General features: G+C 50.8%; 1 protein-coding gene across 1 annotated transcript; it reads left to right on the top strand.

The window, feature by feature from the left end:
• The first annotated feature begins 674 nt into the window (after nt 1-674).
• Tns4 (tensin 4) lies at nt 675-20202 on the top strand. Its single transcript, XM_051176125.1, has 13 exons — nt 675-773; nt 3786-4307; nt 9530-9902; nt 11234-11625; nt 13325-13411; nt 13718-13843; nt 15154-15246; nt 15351-15428; nt 16774-16845; nt 17595-17763; nt 18321-18389; nt 18624-18650; nt 20023-20202. The coding sequence occupies exons 2-13, from the start codon at nt 3881-3883 to the stop codon at nt 20162-20164; spliced, it is 2055 nt and encodes a 684-aa protein (XP_051032082.1). The 5' UTR covers nt 675-773; nt 3786-3880; the 3' UTR covers nt 20165-20202.
• The last annotated feature ends 3474 nt before the right edge of the window (nt 20203-23676 follow it).

Raw genomic sequence — 23676 nt, 5'->3', positions numbered from 1 at the left:
TTGTAGCTCACCCCTTCCTCTCAAGAAACCCAGCAGTTGTTCCTCCCACTCATTAAGCCTACAGACCAAGGCTGCCTTGGCTTGCACCTAGCCAGTTTCTTCGAAGATAAACCTGTATTCACCAAGTTTGGCATCTGCGGGATCATATGGGTACTTGAGGACCCCTTCCAATTGCTACTTTCAGGAAGAGAAGCTGTGTAGCTCTTTTTCCACCTATCGTGTGGATTTGGACGCCTCTGTGAGGCTCCCATGTTGTTTTTTCTAAACTTCTGTCCTGTTACAAGGTCTGGGGAAGGACGGGTCTCCACTAGAGTTTTTAACCAAGACCCAAGTTCTCCCTCTCACTGTCTCTGCCAACCCTCTGTTTCCTCCTGCCACCACAGGGTGAAAGGGAAGCCAGCAGCACACCTTGGTCTGGGCATCCTCTTGATCATGTGGTGCATGGGAAGGGCCAAGTTGGGAGATTGGGGCCCCCTACACACACCCTAACCGGCGCCTGCCAGGCCAGCCCGCCACTCAACGCCCCCTTCCCCCCCCCCCTGCAGCACACACACCCCTCCCAGCCTGGGACTGCCGCACCTGAGCGGTTGGAACACCTCTGGGGCGGGGCTGGCCGCTGTCAAGGCCACGTGTAGGGCCTCTGGAGAAGGACTGGCCAAGGGCGGGCTGTTCTTAAGGCGGGTCCTGAGGTTTGCTGGCGCCAGCTCTTACCTGGGCTCAGCACAGTTCGATCCGGGGAGCCTTAAGTGAGTGCAGCAGGGGCCACGGAACAGGTAGGTGCCTCTACTCACTGGAGTAGGGGTGGGGGAATCCAGTCCAGCGCTTAAAGAGATCTAAGGCTGAACCCGGGGTGCATGGGAGAAACTAGGCAGGGGTCTTGGACACCTGATTAGAACCTGGACAGACCCAGGCGTCCTGACTCCAAGGCAGAGCAGTAAGCTTTGACAAGGGCAGGACTAGAAGATTATCCACTCTCCCTAAAGCCCTGCCCGCTGCCCCCAGTGAGGCCTCTTGGAATTTGGGGAGGCAAGGGCAATGAGGAGGTGGGCTCAAATGATGGGAATGCTGGCCTTGTGCTTTGGGGAAACTGGGGTTTCATCCTCTGCTTTCCCTACCTATGAGGGAGAGGATAGGTTAAAAAGAGTTAAGCAAAGACTGGTCATAGAGCTTTCCCAGTGTCCCCAGGAGTTCCTGCCCCCAGAGTTTGGGGAAGAGGAGAGAAAGAAACTAGAGTTAGAATCTGAAAAGAAGGTAGGAGGCAGCTGCAAATAGGGCAGAGCTAACTGGAATCCTTCCTAAGACACACACACACTCACACTCTGAGTCCAGGCATTCAGAGACACGCACTGGGAGGGCCTGGAGTGTACAGCAACACCCCAGAGCAGCAGACAGAGCCTGTGTCTGGAGCTACCAGTGATTTAGGAAGGTTTACTGAGACCCTGCAGAAGGGCTTCCTGTCCTCAGGTCTCCACCGATGCTCAGTACCAGTTGATTCCAGCATCCCAAAAGGGGCAGAAGTAGGAGAGATCTTACATCTGCGACAGAAGAATGCAGAATACCCACCATGAAACCCGGACACACACTTGTAGCCCAGGCAAGTCCTCAGCCTTGCCAGCACTCCCCACTCCGAACTGTTGGGAAATAGAAAGAGTGTCAAGTGTCTGTAATTATCAGGTCACCTCAGATAGGTAAAACCACTGAGGTCTGTCCAGAGAGGAAAGTGCCCTGTCTGCAGAAGCACAAAGGATAAGCATGTGAGCAATCTTGAATCCTGGTCATGGGGGATACTCAGTTTCCAGTGCACCCTGCCTAGCATCCCTAGCTTCCTCTGTAGGCCTGGCAGTGAACCCTGCAAGCTGTGCCTGACTCCCTGGACTCTTGGAGACTATGTGGGAAAAGCTGTGTCTTGGGCTCTGTGTCCTTAGCTGCCCCCAAGGAAGGAGCTCAGGCCAGCTCCCTTCACTGCCATTTATAGATACACTTCCCCACATGGCTTCCCCACATAAGCTTGCATCCCCACCCCAGGACCCAGCCAAGAAGTCTGATAATAAAGCCATAGGCGCCTGGAGTGAAGAACTGGGTGGTAGGATGGGGGTGCAGACAGTGGCTTTTTGTCCTTCAGCATATCATGCTCCATCTCTGTGGCCCCTCTGCCTTTGAACTAAGAATTACAAAGGTTCAGGGCCTAGATCTGAATCCCAGATATGAGCTTTCTGTTGGTTCCTTTGGGGGGTTTTGTTGTTTGGTTGAGGGGTGGGGGATTGAGACAGGGTCTCACAGATCTCTACCTGGCTTCGAACTCTCTGTGTAGCTCCTGATCCTCCTGCCTCTACCTCTCTAATGCTGGGATTACAAGTGTGTGTACCACACCCAATGCCTAGAGTTTTGTGATTCTGGCAAAATGCATTGAGGACAGAGGCTATGGTTGCAAGGAGCTAAATTACCAGGTACAGCTTGTACACAACATGTTGACCAGTGCCTGGTACCTGATGAGTGCTCTATAAGTGGGCACCCTTCAGGAAGGTATCATACTCCATAAGCCCCGACATCTAAGTCATGGCCAGAATTGTCTAATGGTTTCTTGTACAGCATCTTGGGGCTTCATGGGCAGATAGCAAGGCTCAAGGCCACCAGAAGGACTAAGGTCACTGTGTCCCATCCTGGTCCTACTTGGTTTTCTCATTAGTCTGTCCCTGGACATTTTACCTCCTGCCCCACACCAATTCATGAGAAACAAGTATGTAGCGTCAAGGTCAGACAACGGGAAAATTTTTTCACAATGAAGGAGGTAGGAAGTTAGGGCATTAATTTTTCTGGTTGAGCCCTGGGGGGTGGTGACTGTCATCTGGTCATATTACTACCCAATTCAAATATATATATATATATATATATATATATATATATATATATATATAGTTTCTTGTGGCTCTCTCTTACCTCCAGAGTATGAATTATCAGCCCTGAGCTGAGCCTGTAAGTCTTAGCAGAGCCTAGCTAGCCCTCCATCTCAAGCGCCTGTTTCCTGGATACCTTTGGCCTCCTTTATCTGGCTACTGGGCTTTGCACATGCCATACGCTGCTTTGAACACTATATCGCCTCCTCATTCTTACCCACCATGCCCATCTAGCTCCTTCTCTTCTGCTTTTACATGTCCCCTTCTCCTTGAAAGTCCTCCCTGGCTTTCCCAGCAGAGCCACAGAATCTCTTCCAAGTCCCACAGCTGCTGGCCTGCCAAGTCACCAACTAGCCTAAGTACAGGAGGTCAGATAGCAGGCAGCCTGAGGTCCAGTCCTGCTCTGACATTGGTTGCCTATATGACCACTGAGCCAGCCCTCTGTATCTCTGTTCTTTGCATTACAAAATGGGATAATAGTGGTATGTACTTCATCAAGTTGTTACAACAACTCAGAGGACTTTATATATAACTCTCAGAGCCTCTGAACTTAGTAGTCCCTCATAAACAGCTAACATTCATTTAGAAAGATGCACATGACATAGTAAGTGATTAGCAATCATCCCTTTAAGTCACTTAACCATCACTTGCATAGGCTTAGACATCCCAGGCATTGTCCTAAGCATATGATTAAGGTTAGCTCATTTTTCAAATGAGGAAACTAAGACAGGGGAAATAATTAATTCCTTTGTCCACACCTACACAGCTCATGAGTGTCAGAGCCAGGAAGCCAATGGGGCCTTTAGTGGAATGAGCTGTTATGTCCTTGACCGAGGACCAGGCAGAGGCATCACCTACAGAGGTCACTCAGATCCCACCCTCCTCTTTCAGGTCCTTGGAGCTCTCTGAGCAGGATATAGCTCTGGCGTAGAAGTGAGGCTGATCAGAAGAAGCCAGAGGTAAACCACTGGACTCACTGACCTGTCATGTCCAGCTCCCTGCTGGCTGGAGGTCATGTGGTCAGCTTGACTGCCCATGAGGAATCCAGGATGGCCCTGCACCCAAGCCCCAGGCCTGACTTCCCAGCACTGTGCCCTTACTATACCACAGAGAGCTGGGGAACCCAGCCTCTGATGGCCCCCACACCCTGCAGAGGCACCTCCAGCAGGTTCCAGCAAGCCCAGCAAGCAGAGGCCAAAGCTCAGAGCCTACTGCAGCACCCTGGGGAGCAAGTCTCAGGGACTTCACAAGACATGGACTCCTGCATTGACTTCTCTCTGGAGACCCTCAACCAGATGATCCTGGAACTAGACCCCACCTTCCAGCTGCTTCCCTCTGGGACTGCTGGTCCCCAGGCTGAGCATGCCAGTGGCATCACTTCAAGAAGCAAGAAAGAGGAACCTGAAGCCTTAGGTAAGGATTTGGGGCACAGCCAAGAGAGGAGCTGGGTGAGAGACAGACCTCAAGCAAATAAGGGCTCTTCTGTGGGGTCTGAGGCACAATGGTCCTTATCCTGTGGGGAATACTATGCAGCCCTAAACAAACTTCTGACCTTGCTGATTTCTCTGCTGCACAAAAGGTGTAAATACAGATTCCCCTCACTACCCAACTCCGTCTGGTCCCTGAGTTTGGAAAATGGTAGACTTCGGTTTTATGTGGTTTTGATGAGAACTCAAATGTGCTAGTTCGTGCAAGTGGTTTCCACCATGGTGTGTATATTGTAAGGGCTTCCTAAATGCAGAGTCCCTGAGCCTTCCTTATTAAGCTCTTGATGTTTCTCTTTATAGCCTAAGTTTGGTTCCCTGAAATTATTGTAGGATTTCTAGGTTGCCCCAATTCCTGTTTAGGGGAGCATCTCTTGAGAAAGGCCCAAGTTGGAAATAGTGGGGTGAGAGAGACATACAGCCCAAGAGAAGCAGGATGCTGGCTCCCTGTGTGGGAGGCAGAAGCTCTGATTTGAAGCATCTGCCTACTTCCATGGTGTAAATTCTCCCGATTCTGACTCCTGACAGGACGTCGCCGAGGGAACAATTGAAAGTGAAGTAGTCCACTGCTTTTATAGGCCAGCACGACATACCAGAGGGCACAGTGGCACACACCTGGAGGATCTTAAGTTCTAGGCTAGCCTGCACTACATAGCAAGTCCCTGTCTCCAAAATGGGAAGAAAAAAAAAAGTTAACATGGGAGGAGAGCTGGGAATGCAAGTCAGTGGTAACATAAGCTGCCCTCAACATAAAAGAAAAGACAAAAAACCAAACTCATTATATCAACACAATAGCCATAAATCTTACAGCCTGAAAAATAGTAAAATAATGGGGGATGTATGGGTTTGGGGTATCTGACCTTCCATATATGTTTGGGATTTTTGTTGTTGTTGTTGTTTAAGTTTTTGGAGACAAGAGTCTCGGAGTAGCCCAAACTTTAGTCCTGCCTCTCCACCCGCCTCCTGAACCCTGCAACTGGTCAGCTTTCCTTTTGAATGTAAGTTACTTCACTATCTGTTTGCAGAATGTGGTTGTTAATAATGGCCAAATTTGGCAACCAGCTAGACAACATCTGAAATCTGCAGTCTTCAGCTCATAACAAGCTGGTACAAGCCGACACCAGCACACACAGGAGAATCTGGAAAAAGCCCTGGGTGCTGTTTCAGTTCCCCACATTTGAAAAATCCCAAGTGTATTCTGAGGAGGAGGAAGCAACAGACTTACCCTTCAGGCACACAGAAAGGGTCAGGTCAGGGGTCAGCTAGCAGAATCCAGGATAACATCTACTTACTGAGCATTTACTGCATGCCAGGCCCTGTGCAGAGTATCTTCTACAGGATCTCATATAGCCCAGGCTGGCCTCAATCAGCCTCCCCCTCCTAAGCGCTAGGGTTACAAGTATGAACCGCCATGCCTGACTTGCTTGGGATCGTCCTGTCCTACCCCACTGAATTGAGAACTTGATTCCACTTTACAGATGAAAAACTAAGTTAACATGGGCTTGAATATGGAACCTGTTTAGCCTAATCCCTGGGTTCAGACCGACCTTACCTTACGCAAGCTGTTGACATCACCTCTATATCTTTGGTTTCTCAACTGGACAAAATATGAGCTCTTACCTCAAAGAGTATTGTGGAGATCAAGAGAAAGGATTTGTTGCTTGTTTGTTACGGGTCTTGGTGCCCTGAGCCTTGGTAGAGTTTGTGTGTGTGTGGGGGGGGGGTTCTTGTACAGCCAGCCGCAGGGCAGTTTCAACTCTGAGATAGAAGCTAGCATAGCACCCAAGTCCTCTGGCACCCACCAGGGGATCCTGGGCTCCCACCGCTTCCCCTTTTCCTGCCAAGCCCATTAAAGGAGCTGTCTCCTCATGAAGCAGCCTTCTGCTGCTCAAGGCCAGTCATGGGCACATCACTGTGGGGAAGCGCTCTAGACCTAATTACCGTTGGCAGGAGCCAGCCCAGGGTTTTAATGTTCGTGCCCCAAGGCAGGGATTCCACCCTGCCAAGGCCAGTTGAGGCAAGATCAGTGTTAGGAGTCCACATGCACAGGGTGGGTGGGGTGAGGGGTAGAAAACAGCCAGGCTCTTCTGCCACTGAAGGACTGGCGAAGAGAAGACAGCTAACAGGGCAGTGGTCCCCGTCCTCCCATTTCCTGGGTACAGCCTGCCAATAGAAGCCTGGGCCCATCCAACTCTGGGGAACAAGGAGTACAGGAAGGCTGGCAGTTGCCAGAAGGTCCTCACCGCCCTCTGCCATACCACCTCCTCTTTTTTTTTTTTTTTAACGAAGTCTAGCTCTATAGTCCAGGCTAACCAGCAACCAAGGGGAGCATCCTACCTCAGTCTCTAGCGACCTCTTGGTAGGATGTAAACAATCCTATCCTCCAATCACTGCTCACGGTTCTCACACCTCAGGACTCCTTCCTCCTAAGACAGCGGAGGGGGGGGGGAGCTAAGTCAGCACCCACTCTCAGCCTCCCCAAACTCTCCTACAGGCCTCTGTTGCTGGTGTGAAGACACCCACAGGCCAGGACATTACGGATAATTCTGGGCGAGATCCCTTACATCTTCACATGCTCAGTGTGGATTCTACCCCTCTACTCCCCACACGCCCTGGCCATCAAGGGACCCTGCCATCAAGAAGCGGCGGAGGCTCACAGTGCCTCTTCCCTTGGCCATCCTCTTGTGACTCCCTAGACACAGCTGCATGGATTTTTGGTGGAGGTTAGCCCCGTGGTGCTTAGCCTTGCCTCTGCCCATGAAGGAAACTGGTGATCTCATTTTATAGATAAATTAAAGAAGGAAGCCTTGGTCTTCAGTCACCCCCTACCAAGTGGCAGACCAGGCCATTTCTAATCCTTAATCCTTTGTTCCTGTCTCTCTCCCTAAACTGGAGTTTGCTTAGAGGAAGCCTACAGGCTCCGCTGAAACCCAGGCCCCCACCCCCTGCCTTGCCTCCTGTTCACCTTTCTTTATACTTGTTCTTCAGAGTTACCATCCCAGAGGGAACCTGGCTCCCAGACCCAAACACCATCTCCCTTACCCTCTCTACGACCTCCCACCCCATCCTTGGACCAGGCCCCCACATTTCATTTTCCAGCAGTTTCTGCCAGGCAAGGCTGTTTGCCAGTCCCAAGGGCAGGCTGTTTAATAACTCTCTCCTCCCCCACCCACATGCCCTCCCTTCACCGGCCAGGCCTGCGGCTGGCGCCTGCATCCACCCTACACTGCCGGGACTTGCCCCACAGGCCTGTAAACAGCGGCTGCACCCCGGGGATGGGGTGGAAGCCTCCGCCTCCCCAGCCTTATCCACCTCAGGACAAGGAGTTGGGAGTGGGGGTTGGGGTGACTCACCACACAGGCCCCTCCCACCCTGCTCAGCTCCCAGGCAAAGTCTTAGATATTTGGGGGCTAGGCAACTCACCAAGTCAAAAGACCCACACCAGGGCAAACACCAGAAAGGACCAGGAAGGACTTGGGTGGGATCCCAAAGAGTTCCTGTTCATCCTAGAAGAGGCTGCTCCCACAGCTCAGGGGCAGATGTTGGAGCCCTCCACTTCTTTAGTTGTGTGGCTTTGGATAACTCACTTAGCCTAGCTAAGCTCAGAGTTCTCACTGGTTACACGGGGATCGATAGCATTGCAACAGAGCTGCAGTAGCAGTTTGTTGCCTGTCTTTGGTAAAAGTTATGCAAGAAACCTCAATTCTACTCCCACTTAATCTCCAATCACTAGTTATCCCCTGTGTAAAAACAACATCTGGCCTGCCCAAGGGCCAGTGTGAGGGTCAGAGGTAGTTATGAGCATAAACAGTATGAAGTCTTTATACAAATAGAAGTTGGGAGCCGCGCTGTGGTGGCACGTGCCTTTAGCCCCAGCACTTGGGAGACAGAGGCAGGTGGATCTCTGTGAGTCTGAGGACAGCCTGGTCTACAGAGCAAGTCCCAGGACAGCTAGGGCTGTTACACAGAGAAACCCTATCTCAAGAAGAAGAGAAAAAAAAAAAAAAAAAAAAAAAAAAAAGAAGTTGGGGCTGGGAAGGCAGCTCAGTAAAAGGGCTTGCCAGCATTCATAAAACCCTGGGTTCTCTCCCCAGTACTCGAGGTTCCACATAAAACTAGGTGTAGTGGCTCCTACTGTGATCCCAGCACTGAGGAAGTAGAGACAGGATTATCCGAATCAGAAGTTCAAGGCTATCCTGAACTACATAAGGAGTTTGGGGCTAGATTGTATCTCAAGACAGAATTTCTTTGTGTAACAGCCTTGGCTATCCTGGAACTCACTTTGAAGACCAGGCTGGCTTCGAACTCGAAGGAATCCACCTGCCTTTGCCTCCTGGGTGTTAGGATTAAAAGCATGCACCACTATCGCCCAACGATTTTTGTTTGTTTGTTCGTTTTACCTTTTTAAAATGAAGGAAAGAAACTTGCCAGCCTCCAGGAAAAATCTTTCTCACCCTCAGATCCCTCTCAGAGCTTATAGTATAGTTCCCCAAATCATCTCTGTTACTCCATTCTCTTAAGCCAAGATACCCATTTCAGCTGGTGAGGGGGCTCCCTTTGGATGTTCCCTCCTTGGGGTGGCCTGCCACAAACCAGGCTCCAAGCATCCTGCGTTTCTCCTCAGCACCACCCTAGAAGGCTGGGTCTAGATCACAGCTTTGCAGATAAGGAAACTGAGGCCAGGAGAGGTCTCGGAAGTTACTCAATGCCTCCTGGCTAGAAAGTGATGACATCAAGATTCACACCCATTCCTGTGACTGCAAAGCCCAGGGTGTTTCTACATTTCCTGAAGCAGCAAGTCTGAGTCAGCCCACCAACCAACCCTGTGTGTCTGATGTAATGCCCACCTTCTACGCAGGACCCCCGAGCTCAGGCACCACAGGCTCAGAGAAAGGAACCATGAGTACCCAGGGCAGGCTGGGCTCTGCAGTTTTGAACAGGGGAAGAACGAGGTGTTTTTAGTAAACTGAGTCTTCTCCGGGGCCCTACCCTAATTCCCATCCTAGGAAACCATGAAAAAGATTCATGGCCCTCTAGAAGGGGACAGCTGTATACCCCACCACCTTTGCCAATCAAACAGCAATCCACCCATCAATCCTCTCTGGCTTCTGGCTTTTATCAATGCTTTCTTTCTCTCCCCCTTCCCCAAAGATATAAAGTACATCGAAGTAACCTCCACCAGATCAAGGTGCCTCGACGGTCCCCAACGCTGCTCCAGCCCATGTGTCACTCCACCATTCGGCTCCCCACGCAGTGGCAGCCTCCTATTCTCCAGAGACATGCCCCGAGAGACTCGAAGCAGCAGCGAGAGCCTCATCTTCTCTGGGAACCAGGGCAGGGGTCCCTCTCCCCACACTCCATCTTCCCTTAGCAACTCCAGCTCTTGCCGGGAAAGCAGGGCCTCAGGCTCCCCACTGGCAACTCCTCCAGGTTGGGAGAAAGGGCTGAGGGCCCCACAGCGGGGCAGCAGGGTCTCCATGCTATCAGCAAGCCCCACATCAGATGTCAGCTATGTGTTTGGAAGGTAAGTTCTGTGTTCATGACCTTGCATGCATGGCAGCACACATGTGGACACAGACACACACAACAGAAGGGCAGCCCGTTCTGTGAGCAAAATGCATGGGGGAGGCATAGGCAAGGGGATCTCTGTGAGTTCGAGACCAGCCTGGTCTACAGAGCTAATTCTAGGATAGCCAGGGCTACACAGATACACCTTGTCTAGGAGCAAAACAAAACAAAAATACGCGTCTTTTCTACCGTCACAGCCATTTCTATCTCAAGTTCCCTCAAAGCTTTAGAACATCATTCAGTGTCCTGAACTCATGGCTGCCATTGACCTTTGGGAACAGAGTACTGTGTTAATGGGTCTCACCTGTTTTCCAGCCCTCACATGGCCCGTCTGGAGGAAAGGTTATTAAAATGCAGGGGTGGGAGCTGGAGAGGTAGTGCAGTGGTTAAGAGCACTCACTGCCGCTCTGGCACAGGACCCGGGGTCAGTTCCCAGCATCTACATGGCAGCTCACAGCCATCTGTTGCTCTGCTCCTGTGAGATCCAGTGTCCTCTCACTCCCACAGGCGCCGTACACACACAGCGCACATAAATAATATTTAAAAACGGATAAGTTAATCTCAGGGGTGTACACAGACTTGGGGCCTGAGATAAAATATCTATGCATGAAAGCCCCCCTCTCAGGGCCATTCACAAACCGTGTAGGAGGGGCCAACCCCCTGGGTTTCATTTACAGCGACTCCAGGTCACTGATCTTAGGTCCCACAGTAGAATTGCACAACAGCTCATCCTGCTTCGGAATGATTAAGCCACAAGACCTCAGTCCCACACACAAACCCCAAAGGCATTGGTCACAGCAGTCCCTGGCAAAGGCGCCAAGGATCCCACCATCATGCTTGAGGGCCTAGTGGTGTTAACCTCCTCCAACTAGAACATTCCCCCTGCGCCAGCCACAGACCTGTCCAGCCCAAGTGCAGCAGCTTCTCTGCAGAGCTTTTGAGAGTGATAGCTAGGTAGTGGAGATCCTGCTGTCTGTTCAGTCAGATCAGCCTGGCTGGAAAAGCAAAGAAAATCCAGGCTGGCTTAATTGCTGGAGGTGAATCCCACTGGCCAGTTAAAATGACAAGATCCTTTAGTCCTAGAGAGGTTCTGTACCCCCCCCCCCCCCCACTGCACTGTAGGAATTCAGATGGGTTACTCTTTGCTCTGGGTTCAGGCTAAGGGTATATGCAATGCTGCCTTTGACCCAAGATAGGGCCCCCAGATAGCTAGATTCCAGAACATAGCTCTGGCCCCAAGTCACCGCCCAATACCCTGATGCCCGCCCCGTCTGCTTTTTTCCACAGCAGTCAGTCTCTCCTGCACTCGAGCGTCTCCAGCTATCAGTCATCTTCAAGTCCAGCCAGCTCCTCTTCCAGCCTCCACAGCCTGGACCGAGGGTCCCAGTGTGTGAGACCTACAGATGCCCAGGCTCCCAGCAACCCCATGCCAAACATGGGCCATCCCCAAGCCACCCACTGTCCTCCAGTAGCCAAGGAGCAGGCCAGTAGCTGTCCCCCATCTGTCACCAGCTCCATCGTGGACATACCCATTGTATTAATCAATGGGTGCCCTGAACCACAGTCTCCCCCAGCCCAGCGGACACCAGGACACCAGGGCTCTGTCCAGCCTGGGGCTGCATCTCTCAGCCACCCCTGTCAGGCCATCAAGAGCCCCATCCAGACCACCTCTTCAGAGGGTATGTTGTAATCCAAACCCAAAACCTTCAGCATCAGAGGGTTTAGTTAAGGGGACTAGTCAAAGACCAAGGGGGCCTGGCAACAGCCAGTTAACACTTTTTTTGTTTTTGTTTTTTGTTTTTCGAGACAGGGTTTCTCTGTGGCTTTGGAGGCTATCCTGGAACTAGCTCTTATAGACCAGGCTGGTCTCGAACTCACAGAGATCCGCCTGCTTCTGCCTCTCGAGTGCTGGGATTAAAAGCATGTGCTACGACTGCCTAGCTGACTACCCACTTCTGCTGACTATCACAACGTTGGTACCCCAAGCATTGTGCCAGGGTGTGAAGACACACAGGGACACAAAGATGAAAACAATCTCGAAAGAATGGCCCAAACCAAGACTTATTATAGAGTAGGGTTCTCACAGAGGTATAGACATTTCACAGGTGGCAGATGGAGTGGCTTGGGTAGCTTGGAGAATGGAGGATGTGATAGCTAAGCTAGTCAGCAACCAGAGGAAGGGAGAAAAGGAATTCCTTGCAGAGGTAACGGGGACCTCATAGTTAGGACAAAGTGCCCACAAAGCACAGTAAGGAAACTTCTCGCATGTTGGGTACAGATCATTGAGAATAGTGGCAGACTACAAGGCCTTGAATGTCAGACTAAAATGTGGATTTCACTCTTTAGACAACAAGAAATTAAAGCAGAGAAGAAGATGTTGGCTCAGTAGTATAGACGTTAATGGTTTACCCTGGAAGCTGCCTAGCGGAAGGGTTATGGGGCTAGAAACAGGGCTGGGTAGTTGGGGTGAGGGAAGAAACAGAACCAGGCAACCCTCAGGTGATCTGAAAGAGGCTTGGTGACTAACCGGCTAACCCAAGGAGAGCCAGAGGGTCCTTGCTCTGGTGTTCATGGATGACATAGATGGGGAAGGCAGGGAATGGAGACAATGCATTCCTACACAGATGGCTGGAAACCACAAAATAGCAAACACCCCCCTTCCCGGAGCCTGTGACTATAGACATACAAAGAACTCAAAGCAGTAAACACAAGCTGAGCTGGGTGGGAATGCCCTCGGGGCTCACACCTCCCATGAGCAGAGAACCAGGGAAGTAGTCCCAGACTCTCTTCCCTCAGCCATCTGCTGGCAGAGCCTGGCTCCTCCTCGGGAGGAGCTTATGACTCCTGTGTCTATAAAGTATTCGCTGTAGTCCAAGACTCCCCTGAAAGCAACCCAAACAGGAAAAAGATGGCGACTTGTCTATGCCTTTAAAACAACAAAAAACATTATTACTAGGTGGGGGCCCGTGTGCCACAGATGACATGTAAAGGCTGTCTCTTTCCACCTTTACGTGGGTTTAGGGGATCAAACTCGGGCCTGCATGCCAAGAACTATTACCCCCTGAACCATCCTGCCAACATTGTTTCCAGCTTTTGTGATAGGATCTAATTCTGTAGCCAAACTGGCTTTGTCCTCAATGCAATCCTCCTGCCTCACATGTGCTAGGCAAGCTCTCTACCCACTGAACTACAGCTCCAGCACTTGGAGCAGTATTTGGTCTATTTGGAAAGACCCTGGACATGGGCTCAGAAAAGATGAGTGAAACAGGAGGGTCCCTGGGGGGAAGAGTAGGACAGGCCCCTCCGGCATTCTCTCTGGCTGTCTCTCAGTCACCCTGTATCCAGCTTACAGAGCGTCTCTTCTCTGCCTGTCTCCAGGTCCTGCCAAGGACACGCAGCCCACCATGAAGTTCGTGATGGACACATCAAAATATTGGTTTAAGCCAAGCATCACTCGAGAGCAAGGTAAAGCCAGGACTGTATTTTAGGGGACAAGTGACCGAGTAATTATGTCCGGCCTGTATTGTACAGCAGGCAGATGGGGTCCTAGGTCATGGTGGTAGCGAAGATGGCAAATAGCAGCCTGTGGGGAGGGCAGGTGACCTGCTGGCCTCATTAGGAAATAGGCAGTAAGCAAAACCTACAGGAAGTGGACAGGAGAAGGACTTCCTGGGGACAGAAGGTTGTATGATCTCTCTGGGAGGACCCCATGGGAATGGGAATAGAGTGCTGGTGTAGAGTGGATTGACCTCTAACCAAAGACTGTTCCAGCAATCGATCTGCTGAGGAAGGAGAAGCCAGGCGCGTTTGTCATCAGAGACAGTTCCTCCTACAGAGGCTCCTTCGGCCTTGCCCTGAAGGTACAGGAGACACCAGCATCTGCCCCAAATGGACCAGGTATGTCACCCCAGAGCCCTCGCCGAGATGGACTCTGTCCCAGCTTGACAGTGACTGTCAAGCTGATTCCCAGGAGGGTCCCTCCTTCTGGCTCTCCCTTCACCCTCTAGCACCTAGGCACCCTGAGGAACATCCTGAAAGCCTGAGGTGCCCTGCCTCCCCAGTCTCCCTGTTCCAAGAACGGGAGAGGAAGAGGGAGGTCCCAGCCTCTCCTCAGGCTGCTGTCTTCTGGACAATTCTGTGTAGCCTGGATTTATCTTCAGGAACCTAATGTGACGAATGTATGTGTGGGGCTTATCACACCCCCCACTATCTTATCATTCCTGTAGTAACTTACCTGAGATCAATAGCTCATCCTGCTAGGCAGTGGCTTTAATCCCAGTACTCAGAAGACAGAGGCAGGCAGATCTCTGAGTTCAAGGCCTGCCTGGTCTATGGAGAGAGTTCTAGGACAGCCAGGGCTATACAGAAACCTTATCTTGGGGAGAAAACAAAACAAAACAAAACAAAAAAAAAAAAAAAAACCTCATCTTGTTCAAGAGAGCTTATCACATGTATATTTGCTAATCACAGTGTGTGATAGTGTGTTTGCTCTCCTATGATCTCACGTGTTTATCTGGTAACTCAACACACACATCTCTGAGGGGTCTACCATGTGCCAGCCCCTGTGTAAGGAACCAGGCATGTAGAGGACTCACTCACATGTGGAAACCGCCTCATTGGGGAGATAAATGAGAACAAACATGTAATGAGAGTTCTACAAGGCCCCAGGGCACTTGTCCCCTCACTTAAGCCCAAGTGTCAGTCTCTGCAAGTGAATGAGCCGGGAAGATTGAAGACATGGAATGAGGATGGAACACCCAACTTTGTGTTCTTAGCAAGGGTTTGGGGGGTTGGCTCAGTGGTAGAGGGTTACGGCCACAGCATGGGGTAGGGAGTAGGGGGCAAATCAGTGACCTCTGTGGTGGGTGTTGGTTTTCAAGGAAGCCTTCCTTTCCAAGAGGCAATGAGCCTAAATGGAGGAGGAAGCTGTGATGGAGGGGCAGAGGGCATTCCTCTGCATGTCAAAGCCAGCCTTGCTCCTGCAGGGATGAGCTGATGGGAAATAATGGTACCTGGGATGGGATGGGGAATTTCTAAACACGTACTCTGAGTGAATGTGCTGCATGGAATGAGCTCCGTGGAGGAGGAGGCAAGCATGCGCATGCGAGCCTCGGAACGGGCCTGGGAGAAGTGGGTAGGGACATACTGGCCAGACTTTGGCTAACACGGGGCTCTTAAACAAAATTCCTTCTCCCTTCTTTGTCTAGGTGAGGACAGCACTGACGTTATTCGGCACTTCCTGGTCGAGTCTTCAGCTAAAGGGGTACATCTGAAAGGAGCTGATGAGGAGCCCTACTTTGGTAAGCCTCCCTCCCCAGCCTCCCCGTCTCTGGGGCAGGGCCTCTTGCACCTCTAACGGGGTTAGGAAGGTTCTACTCACTCAGGGCTTCCTGCTCCTTTTCAGGGAGCCTCTCTGCCTTCGTGTGCCAGCACTCCATCATGGCCCTGGCCCTGCCCTGCAAACTCATCATCCCTCAGAAAGGTAGGTGGCTGGCTCTCACTGAAAGTGGCCACTTCAGCCTTGTTTGTGAGTTCTTTTAGGGTCAGTCTGACAAGTGTCTGCTCTAGACTGGGTCCATGTCTCTCCATTTTCCACCCGCGAGAATTTAAGGATGTCCACTCCTCTGAGCCCCAGTGCCCCAACTCCCCCGCCACACACACACACACACACACACACACACACACACACACACACCAGTAAGAACAGCCATCTTTAGATATACCCAAAGCGCCAGCCAGCACTCAGATTCAATGAGATTGTTCAGACAGGGCTTGCACCACAGTGCCTGGCCCAGAATAGACCTTAGAGCAGCAGTTGTCAACCTGTGGGTAACAACCCGTCATTGGTGTCCAATGAAACTTTTGCAGGGGTCGAGTATCAGATATTTACACTACACTTCATAACAGCAGCAAAATTACAGTTATGAAGTGGCAACGACAATAATTTTATGGTTGGGGGTCACCACAGCATGAGGAACTGCATTAAAGGGTCACAGCCTCAGGAAGGTTGAGAACCACTGGCTTAGAGACTCAGCAGCCTTCTTTGAGAAGGTTAAAGAGCCTAAATCCAACAGTTTGGATGGACAAGTCTGATGTTACCCCCACACACACAGACCACTCCCACCACCCTCATAACTCTTGCCTAGAGTTCCATTTCATAGATAAGTAATGAGGTCATGGCCTTTACCTATAATCCCAGCACTTGGGAGGCCGAGGCAACATGACCGACCAGGAACTTGAGGCTACATAGTGAGTTCCAGTCCAGTCAGCAATATGTAATAAGACTGATAAAAAAAGAAAGCAGAAAGGAGAAGGAAGGAAGGAGGGAAAATAAACGAGGTTCCAGGCTTAAGTAGCTGGTCCACGAGCCCACAGAGTCAACCCCAAGCTCAGGTGGGCAGCCTCATCCACAACCTGCAGCCCAGACCAAGGGGTTCACCCCAGTCGTGCAGGGATGAAGGTGGAGAGGGGGCAGAAAGAGCCCTAAACAATCGAGGGATGGCGACACAGCATCCCTACTCTGCAGAGGAGAGCTTGGGCTGGGGGGGGGGGCGGGGTAGGGGCTTGTGAGGACAAGGTCCAAGCAGCCTCACCAGACCTGGAAGGGTAGAGGTTGGAAGGGATCAAAAGGCTTGCAAGCTAGGCAAAGTGGTCCTTGTTTCCCTAATTGAGGCAATCACACCTGGCTTCCCAGCCTGTCACTTCCTGGAGGTGGGGGTGGCTGTGGGAGGTGTTCAAAGGGATTCTTGAGGGCTGCTCCCCTGAGAGGGGTCCACTCACTCCACCCTCTCCCCTGTGGGCGGGCGTTTTCCTTTGCCTCTGTTCAGAACTGGGAGGCGCAGAACCGGCCTCGGACTCCCCTGCACATGGCCAGACCTCTTCCCTGAAGATGTCAGCTGGTGAGTAGTATAGGGCAGGCATCAGACTATCTCCCAGCCCTATGAACACACACACATACAGTCTCTCTCTCTCTCTCTCTCTCTCTCTCTCACACACACACACACACACACACAGAGACTCACACAAGTCCACACATGCTTCCCATTACCGCTTTGTTTCTGCAGCCTTAACAGCCCACTGCACACCCCCTCCTTGGCCTCATAAAGCAGGAGATGAGAGGCTGCCGCTGTGGGCCGGTGGGGAGGAAGGGGGGAGGTTCTGGTAAGCCGACACCCTTGCACATATTGTACACATATCTGTAACAGGGTCTCTCTGTGTTTGAGATTCCTGCCCTGGGGGTGGTCTCCAGGTCTGGATGCTTTGTGGGGGATGAGGTCTGAATCCTAAGGGTTTCAACTCAATGCTCCCCACTTCCAGGGGCCAAGCATCCATTAGCACTCAGTGACAGCTCCTGCTTTGTGCCTCCCTCCCCCAAAGCATAGCGGTGCCCCTCCTCCTGCTCTTTCTTTCTGTCTCTAGTCTCACCAAGACGGTGGGGGAGCCATAGGTAGAGGAAAGGAAGTTTTGTTCGCCTTGGACTCCCCGTCTGTTTGGTGGCTCTAAGAGGATGCCACTGGATTCCTGAAGAAGAAAGGCATTCCCATTGCCCCTTTTCTGTCCCCTGAGTGTAGGGAGAACACTAGGCCAGTGATCTCCACCCACTGTGACACCCTGGCTACAGACCCAGCTCATTAATTGCCTCCCACAGGTTGCCACACGCTGTACCTGATCTCTGTGAGTGTGGAGACCCTGAGTGGAGCCCTGGCTGTGCAGAAGGCCATCTCCATCACCTTGGAGAGGGACGTCCTCCCTACACCTACTATGGTCCATTTCAAAGTCACCGAACAGGGCATCACTCTGACAGATGTCCAGAGAAAGTAAGGGCCTCTCCTAGCTCCTGGGCTTCAAGGCTAACAGAGCGAAGGCTGGGGACAGAGGTCAGGGCCCTGTATCTGAAAGGGCTGGCAAATGCTGGGTGATAACAGACAAAGTATCAATATCCTGTTGGAACCAACAGGAATGAAGTTAGGCAGTTGGGTGCTGATTAAGCCTGTGTGTGTAGGCCAGACACTAGTGACTCCTCAGACAGAGCAGAATGAGCTCACCCCAGGACTTGGGGACTCAATCTAGCCAAAGCCTTTCCTAATTTAACCAGGATGCAAGAGTAGACCAACCTGTAACTCCTGGCCTCAAAAAGTAAATGGTATGGGGGTGGATGGCAGAAGACCCCAATATAAGAGTATAAGGCAGATGTATTCCATGGGAGGAGAAAGACGCAGCCTCTGTGCCCAGTCCCAGTAGTGAGAGACAAAGCATGACAGGTTGTAAGAATCGTACTAGGATAGGACGTGTGAGCTCTGTGGGAACGGGAAATGGGGGCACAGCATGGGAATAGGCCCTCACCAGCCTGTCTTTTCTACCTGCATCCACCCAGGGTGTTTTTCCGACGCCACTATCCACTCACCACCCTCCGATTCTGTGGAATGGACCCCGAGCAACGGAAGTAAGTTCAAGGCTGAGCCAAGCTAAGAAGGCCCTTCCAGGCCTAGCGACTTTCCATGGTACCTGCTGACTCTGGGATTGAAATAGCAGAGACAGTCTATGAACCCTAAGAGGTTGGGGATCAGGCCAGGTGGGGCATGGCAGAGATAGAGACGTGGGCTCCCACTGTCCATCACAGTCCTGAGGAGTAGGGCAGAGCCCCATCACTCACTCCTGTCGTGTCCCTTTCTTTCAGGTGGCAAAAATACTGCAAGGCTTCCAGGTAAGCCCCTCCCACCATTCAGTGGCTCTAAGAGGCAGCCTTGTGCCAGGGCCCCAGACCTAACAGAAGGAGTGTGGACCGGGTGTGCTAGCACACCTGTAATCTCAGAATTTACCAGGCAGAAAGCAGGGGGATTACTGAGAGTTCAAGGCCAGTTTGGTCTATAAAGTTGGGTCCAGGCTAGCCTTGTCTATGTAGACAGTTCCAGACTAGCTAGAGAGGGCTACAGTGAGACCCTGTTGTAGGCAGAGGTTTATGTCCCATCAACCAGCTCCCAAATAACAATACAGAGACTTATCATTAATTATAAATGCTTGACTGATAACTTAGGTTTGTTAGTAACTAACTCTTAAAACTTACATTAGCCCATATTTATTAATTTGCATGCTGCCATGTGGCTCATGGCTTGTTACCTCATTTTCTACACATCTTGCTCCCTGTGCATCTGGCTAATGACTCCACCTTCTTCTTCCCAGCATTCTCCCAGTCTGGCTCTCCCACCTAACCTCTTCCTGCCTAGCTATTGGCTGATTATCTTTTTATTAAACCAATGAGAGCCACACTCTTTACAGAGTACAAAAGGATTATTTCACAGCACCCTATCTAATAGAAATAAAGAAAAGAGGGGAGGGAGGGAGAAAGGGAGGGATGGAGGGAGGGGGTTTCCATCTTGGTCTTAGGAGCCAGTGTGGTACAGCTCTGAAGAGATCCCCCAGTCTGGAGCTCCAGATGCCATTCCAGAGGTGCACGTTGTATCTCAGAGCTATAGAGATGATGGTCAAGTACATCCTTGTCCTATTGGAGCCTCCAAGTCCCATTCAAAATGGAGACCCAGGGCCTGAAATAAGTGATCGCCTAGCCTGACAGGGGGGCACCTTCTTTCCTTAGCTGCTCCATTCTGAGGAGATGCTGAAAGTTCTGGGGAATTGACTTAGTGAGGAAAGTGCCTATCACTCACGCATGAGGACATGAAGTTCGATTTCCCAGAACCCATGTAAAAAGTCAGACAGTGAGTCTGTAACTCAAGTGCTGGGCAGGCAGAGACAGTGAATCCCTGGTGCTCATTGGCTGGCCAGCCTAGCCAATTGGTGAGCACTAGATTCAGTGAAAAACCTTGTCTCAAAATTAGTAGACATCAATGGAGGAAGATGCCCAACATTAGCCTCTGAACGCATGTATGGACATATGCCATGTCCACACAAACAGGTGCACCTCACACACACACACACACACACAGAGAGAGAGAGAGAGAGAGAGAGGATGCTGAAGTCAGCTGGCTTAGAGAGAGGCAGTTAGGCTCAGGCTAAGTACCCTTCCCCTCAGTGTGATGCCTCACTAGCCCACATCCCCACAGACTGTCTTCTCTCACCAGGATCTTTGGGTTTGTGGCCAAGAGTCAGACAGAGCCACAAGAGAATGTGTGCCACCTCTTCGCAGAGTACGATGCAGACCAGCCGGCTTTCCAGGTCATCAGCCTGGTGACTGCCCTGCTCCAGGACACAGACAGGGTATAGAAGGGAGTTGCCCGTGTACCTTCCCTGACATCTCAAGAAACTTGCCCTAGACATGGAGCTATGGCTAGACTGACAGACTTGACTGTTGGACCCGAGGATCGATCAGGTTGAAGCCTTTGGACCTGCTGTAACATTGAACAGTAACCTTTACCCAGATCTTGGGCTTCAGGCTCTTCAGTTATAAAAAGAGACCCATCCATAAGAAGGCTGTTCCTTGGGGACTCAGCTGGGACTCTTCAGTGTGTTCCTCCATGCTGCTGAAGCCCACCCGCACTCAAGATTTCTTATGTAAAAATTGCCTGCAACGACCCTCTGGCTTCACTGGCTTCAACCTACGTGGGAGGTTGAGACAGAGACCTATGACCCCTGCCTCATGGAAAACAGCAGGTGATAGGTTTCCTGTCTAGAAGCTGGTGACAATGCATCCATTTCGGGGAGATCTCTCTCACACCTGTTCCTGCCTCTATTTGCTGTGGAGCCACCGGCCCAGGATTGGAAGGTTTTGGGGACTGAGAATGTAACTCATTTGACAGTGTTTGTCTGACATGAATGAAGGCTGGGCTCGATGACCAGCACCACAAACCAGGCACAGTGGTGAATGCTTGTAATCCCAGCACCCAGGAGGCAGGGAGAGCAGAGTCCAGGGTCGTTCTTAGCTACACAAGGAGTTTAGGTAAGTCTAAACTATATGAGACTCTGTTGAGAAAAAGAAGCGCGCGCGCGCACACACACACACACACACACAGACGAAGCATTTAAAGTTTTCACTGATCTTACCTGTCTGATCAACTCCTAGCTATCTAGTAAAGCTTTCTGGGTTCCTCTCATTTTAGGTATAATTTGCCAAGGTCTTGGATCTTTTTCCCAAGAGCATACTAGAAAGATCCCTGGTCTAGGCAGCATCAAGCTAGGACTCTTATCTAGCTTTATCAACTATTCTGGGATGTTGGCCTAGGATTCTGAAAGCTGGCTTGGCTGTGGCTGTGGGATCCTTGTCCCCATGATCAGAAAAGACTCGGCAGTACTCATGTTCTTATTGTCTAATCTCCCCTTCCTGATACATTACAAATGAATATCACCACCCCCATCTTTACTTCCAGTTTCTTGATAAGCAAGTACCCTAGAGCAGGTATCACAGCTGCCTAGCTTTGCTCTCATAACACACATCTGGTGAATGGGGAAGAGAGACCCCCATAGCACAGATACAAGTGCATCACCCTGCCCCAACTCCATTCTTGCTGTATCCTCCAGCCCCAATACACACACACACACACACACACACACACACACACACACACCTACAACTATGTGGCAGCACCAGCCGTACAACCACAAGGGGGCAGCAGAGAGTCAAGAATGCAAAGAGGCCATTTCTCCCGCTGGTCGGAGAAGTTGCACCCTTTCCTTCCCACACCCAGCCAGCCCTGCAAAAGCTGTTTCTCTTTGTCCAGCCTACCTGCCATTTGTTGGGCAGACGACATCCTACCCAGTGGCATGTAAGGGGAAGCTCACAGAAGAGGCCCACTGTAACTGAATGTGGAGCAAGTGTGTGTCCCCTCCTATAGTGAACACCATCGGCCTTGGCCAAGGTCAGACCTGAGGGATTATGATTTCAACTCAGGAAAAGCAAATCAGACTGGGAATGGGGGTATGCTAGGCTAGCAGTACAGGCTATGACCTCCTCCAGTGGGGTCCCAGTTAGTGCCCACTTCTAGGCTTAGTGGAGAGAGTCCTCCACATCTCACTGTGTGCTTCATGGAAAATAAAGTTTATTGCACAATAGCTATCCTGGACATTCAGAGCTCTTTCCTGAGTCCTGAGCAGAGAAGGGGACCAAACAGAGCAGAGAGTGGCATACCTGAACACACCATGTGCGTGCATTGCCCACCGAGGCCAGAAGAGGGTGTTGGAATCCCCCTGGAGTTAGACAGCTGTGAGCCCTGTGCAGGCTGGGAATTGAACCCAGGTCCTCTTGAAGAGCAACTAGTGCTCTTAAGCACTGAGTCGTCTCTCCAGCCCCCGTGGTAGCGGATTTTTCGTGGGTTTTTGTTACTGTTTTTAAAGTGTGTGGGTGTGTGAATTCAGGCATCAGATACACATGCGTGTGTGTGTGTGTGTGTGTGTGTGTGTGTGTGTGTGTGTATGTAACCGTGTATGTGTGGAGGTCAAAGGACAATCTTAGTGTCCATCCCCTGTTTGAGACAGGGTCTGTTGTTCGAGGTTATGTACCAGGCTAGCTGTCGGAGAGCTTCCAGAGATCCTCCTGGGTTTACCTCCCATCTCCCCACAGGCATGCTGGGATTCCAGATGCATACTACTGCATCTGGCTTGATGTTCTGGGGATTCAAATTCTGGTCTTCGATGTGGCATAGTGAGGGCGCTACCCACTAAGCCGTTTCCCCAGCCCTGTTGTTGTTTAGCTTTGTTTTGTTTTGGAGACAAGGTCTCACTCACTCTATTGCCCAGGGTGGTCGGAAACTCAATGCCACTCTCTGTGCCTCAACCTTCTCTGTGCTAGGATGAAAGGCATGGGCCACCACACCCAGCTCTGAGAAACCACCGTTTGTTTGTTTGTTTGTTTGTTTTCAAGATATGTCTTCTCTGTGTAGCTATGCTTGTCCTGGAACTCTATAGACCAGGCTGGCCTTGAACTCATAGAGATCCACCTGCCTCTGCCTCCGGAGTACCGGGACTAAAGTTCTTTGCCATCACCACCGTTGAGAAACCACCTTTTACTGGAAGGGCGATATGAGGACTGAGTTTTACGTGTAATCCCATTCTTAAGATTAGGAAACTGAAGATTAGAGGTCACCTGCCCAACCAATTGCAGGGAAACTGAATTTCTGATCTATGCCAGTCATACCTCTCCAGCATTCTTAGGCAGGTAAACAAATGTGTGTATGAAGGACAGGGATATGAAAAGATGTGATATATTCAATGTGGCTACAGATAAATTTCCCCCAGGAGCAGATGAAAGAGGTCCAGGGCCACCGGGACCTTTAGTGCCTGGTCAAAATAATTTAAGGAATGATTTTTTCGCCCATTTAAAAGAAAGAATGGCTTAGCAATTAAAAGCACAGGCTATTCTTACAGAAGACACAAGTTGGCAGCTTACAACCATGAATAACCCCAGTGCTAGAGCATTGGACAATCCCTTCTGGCCTACGTAGGCACCAGGCAAATAAATAAAAGTAATTACTCTTGGTGGGAAAGGCTTTTGATGTCTCCCTGTTACCTCTAGGGTGAAGTCCAAGTGCGTTGCTGTGATGCTTGTGTATTGCATAACCTGTTCAACAGTACACAGTGGTCCTGAGGCTAACCTCATTATTATTATTATTATTATTTAAAGATTTACTATGTGTTCTGTGCTTCAGAAGCATGGCTGTGGGGCAAGAGACAGGATCTGAGGCCAGGGCTGGGAGGAGTGTGAGAGGGTAAGGGATCTATGAGAGCTTGGAGTTCAAAGCAGGACAAGAAAAGCCTAGAAGAGGGACTCTAACCCTGCTTGATCT

Source organism: Phodopus roborovskii, unplaced genomic scaffold (genome assembly GCF_943737965.1).
Source record: "Phodopus roborovskii unplaced genomic scaffold, PHOROB, whole genome shotgun sequence".
In the NCBI taxonomy this organism is placed as follows: domain Eukaryota; kingdom Metazoa; phylum Chordata; class Mammalia; order Rodentia; family Cricetidae; genus Phodopus; species Phodopus roborovskii.
This window is presented reverse-complemented; position numbering and strand designations above follow the sequence as displayed.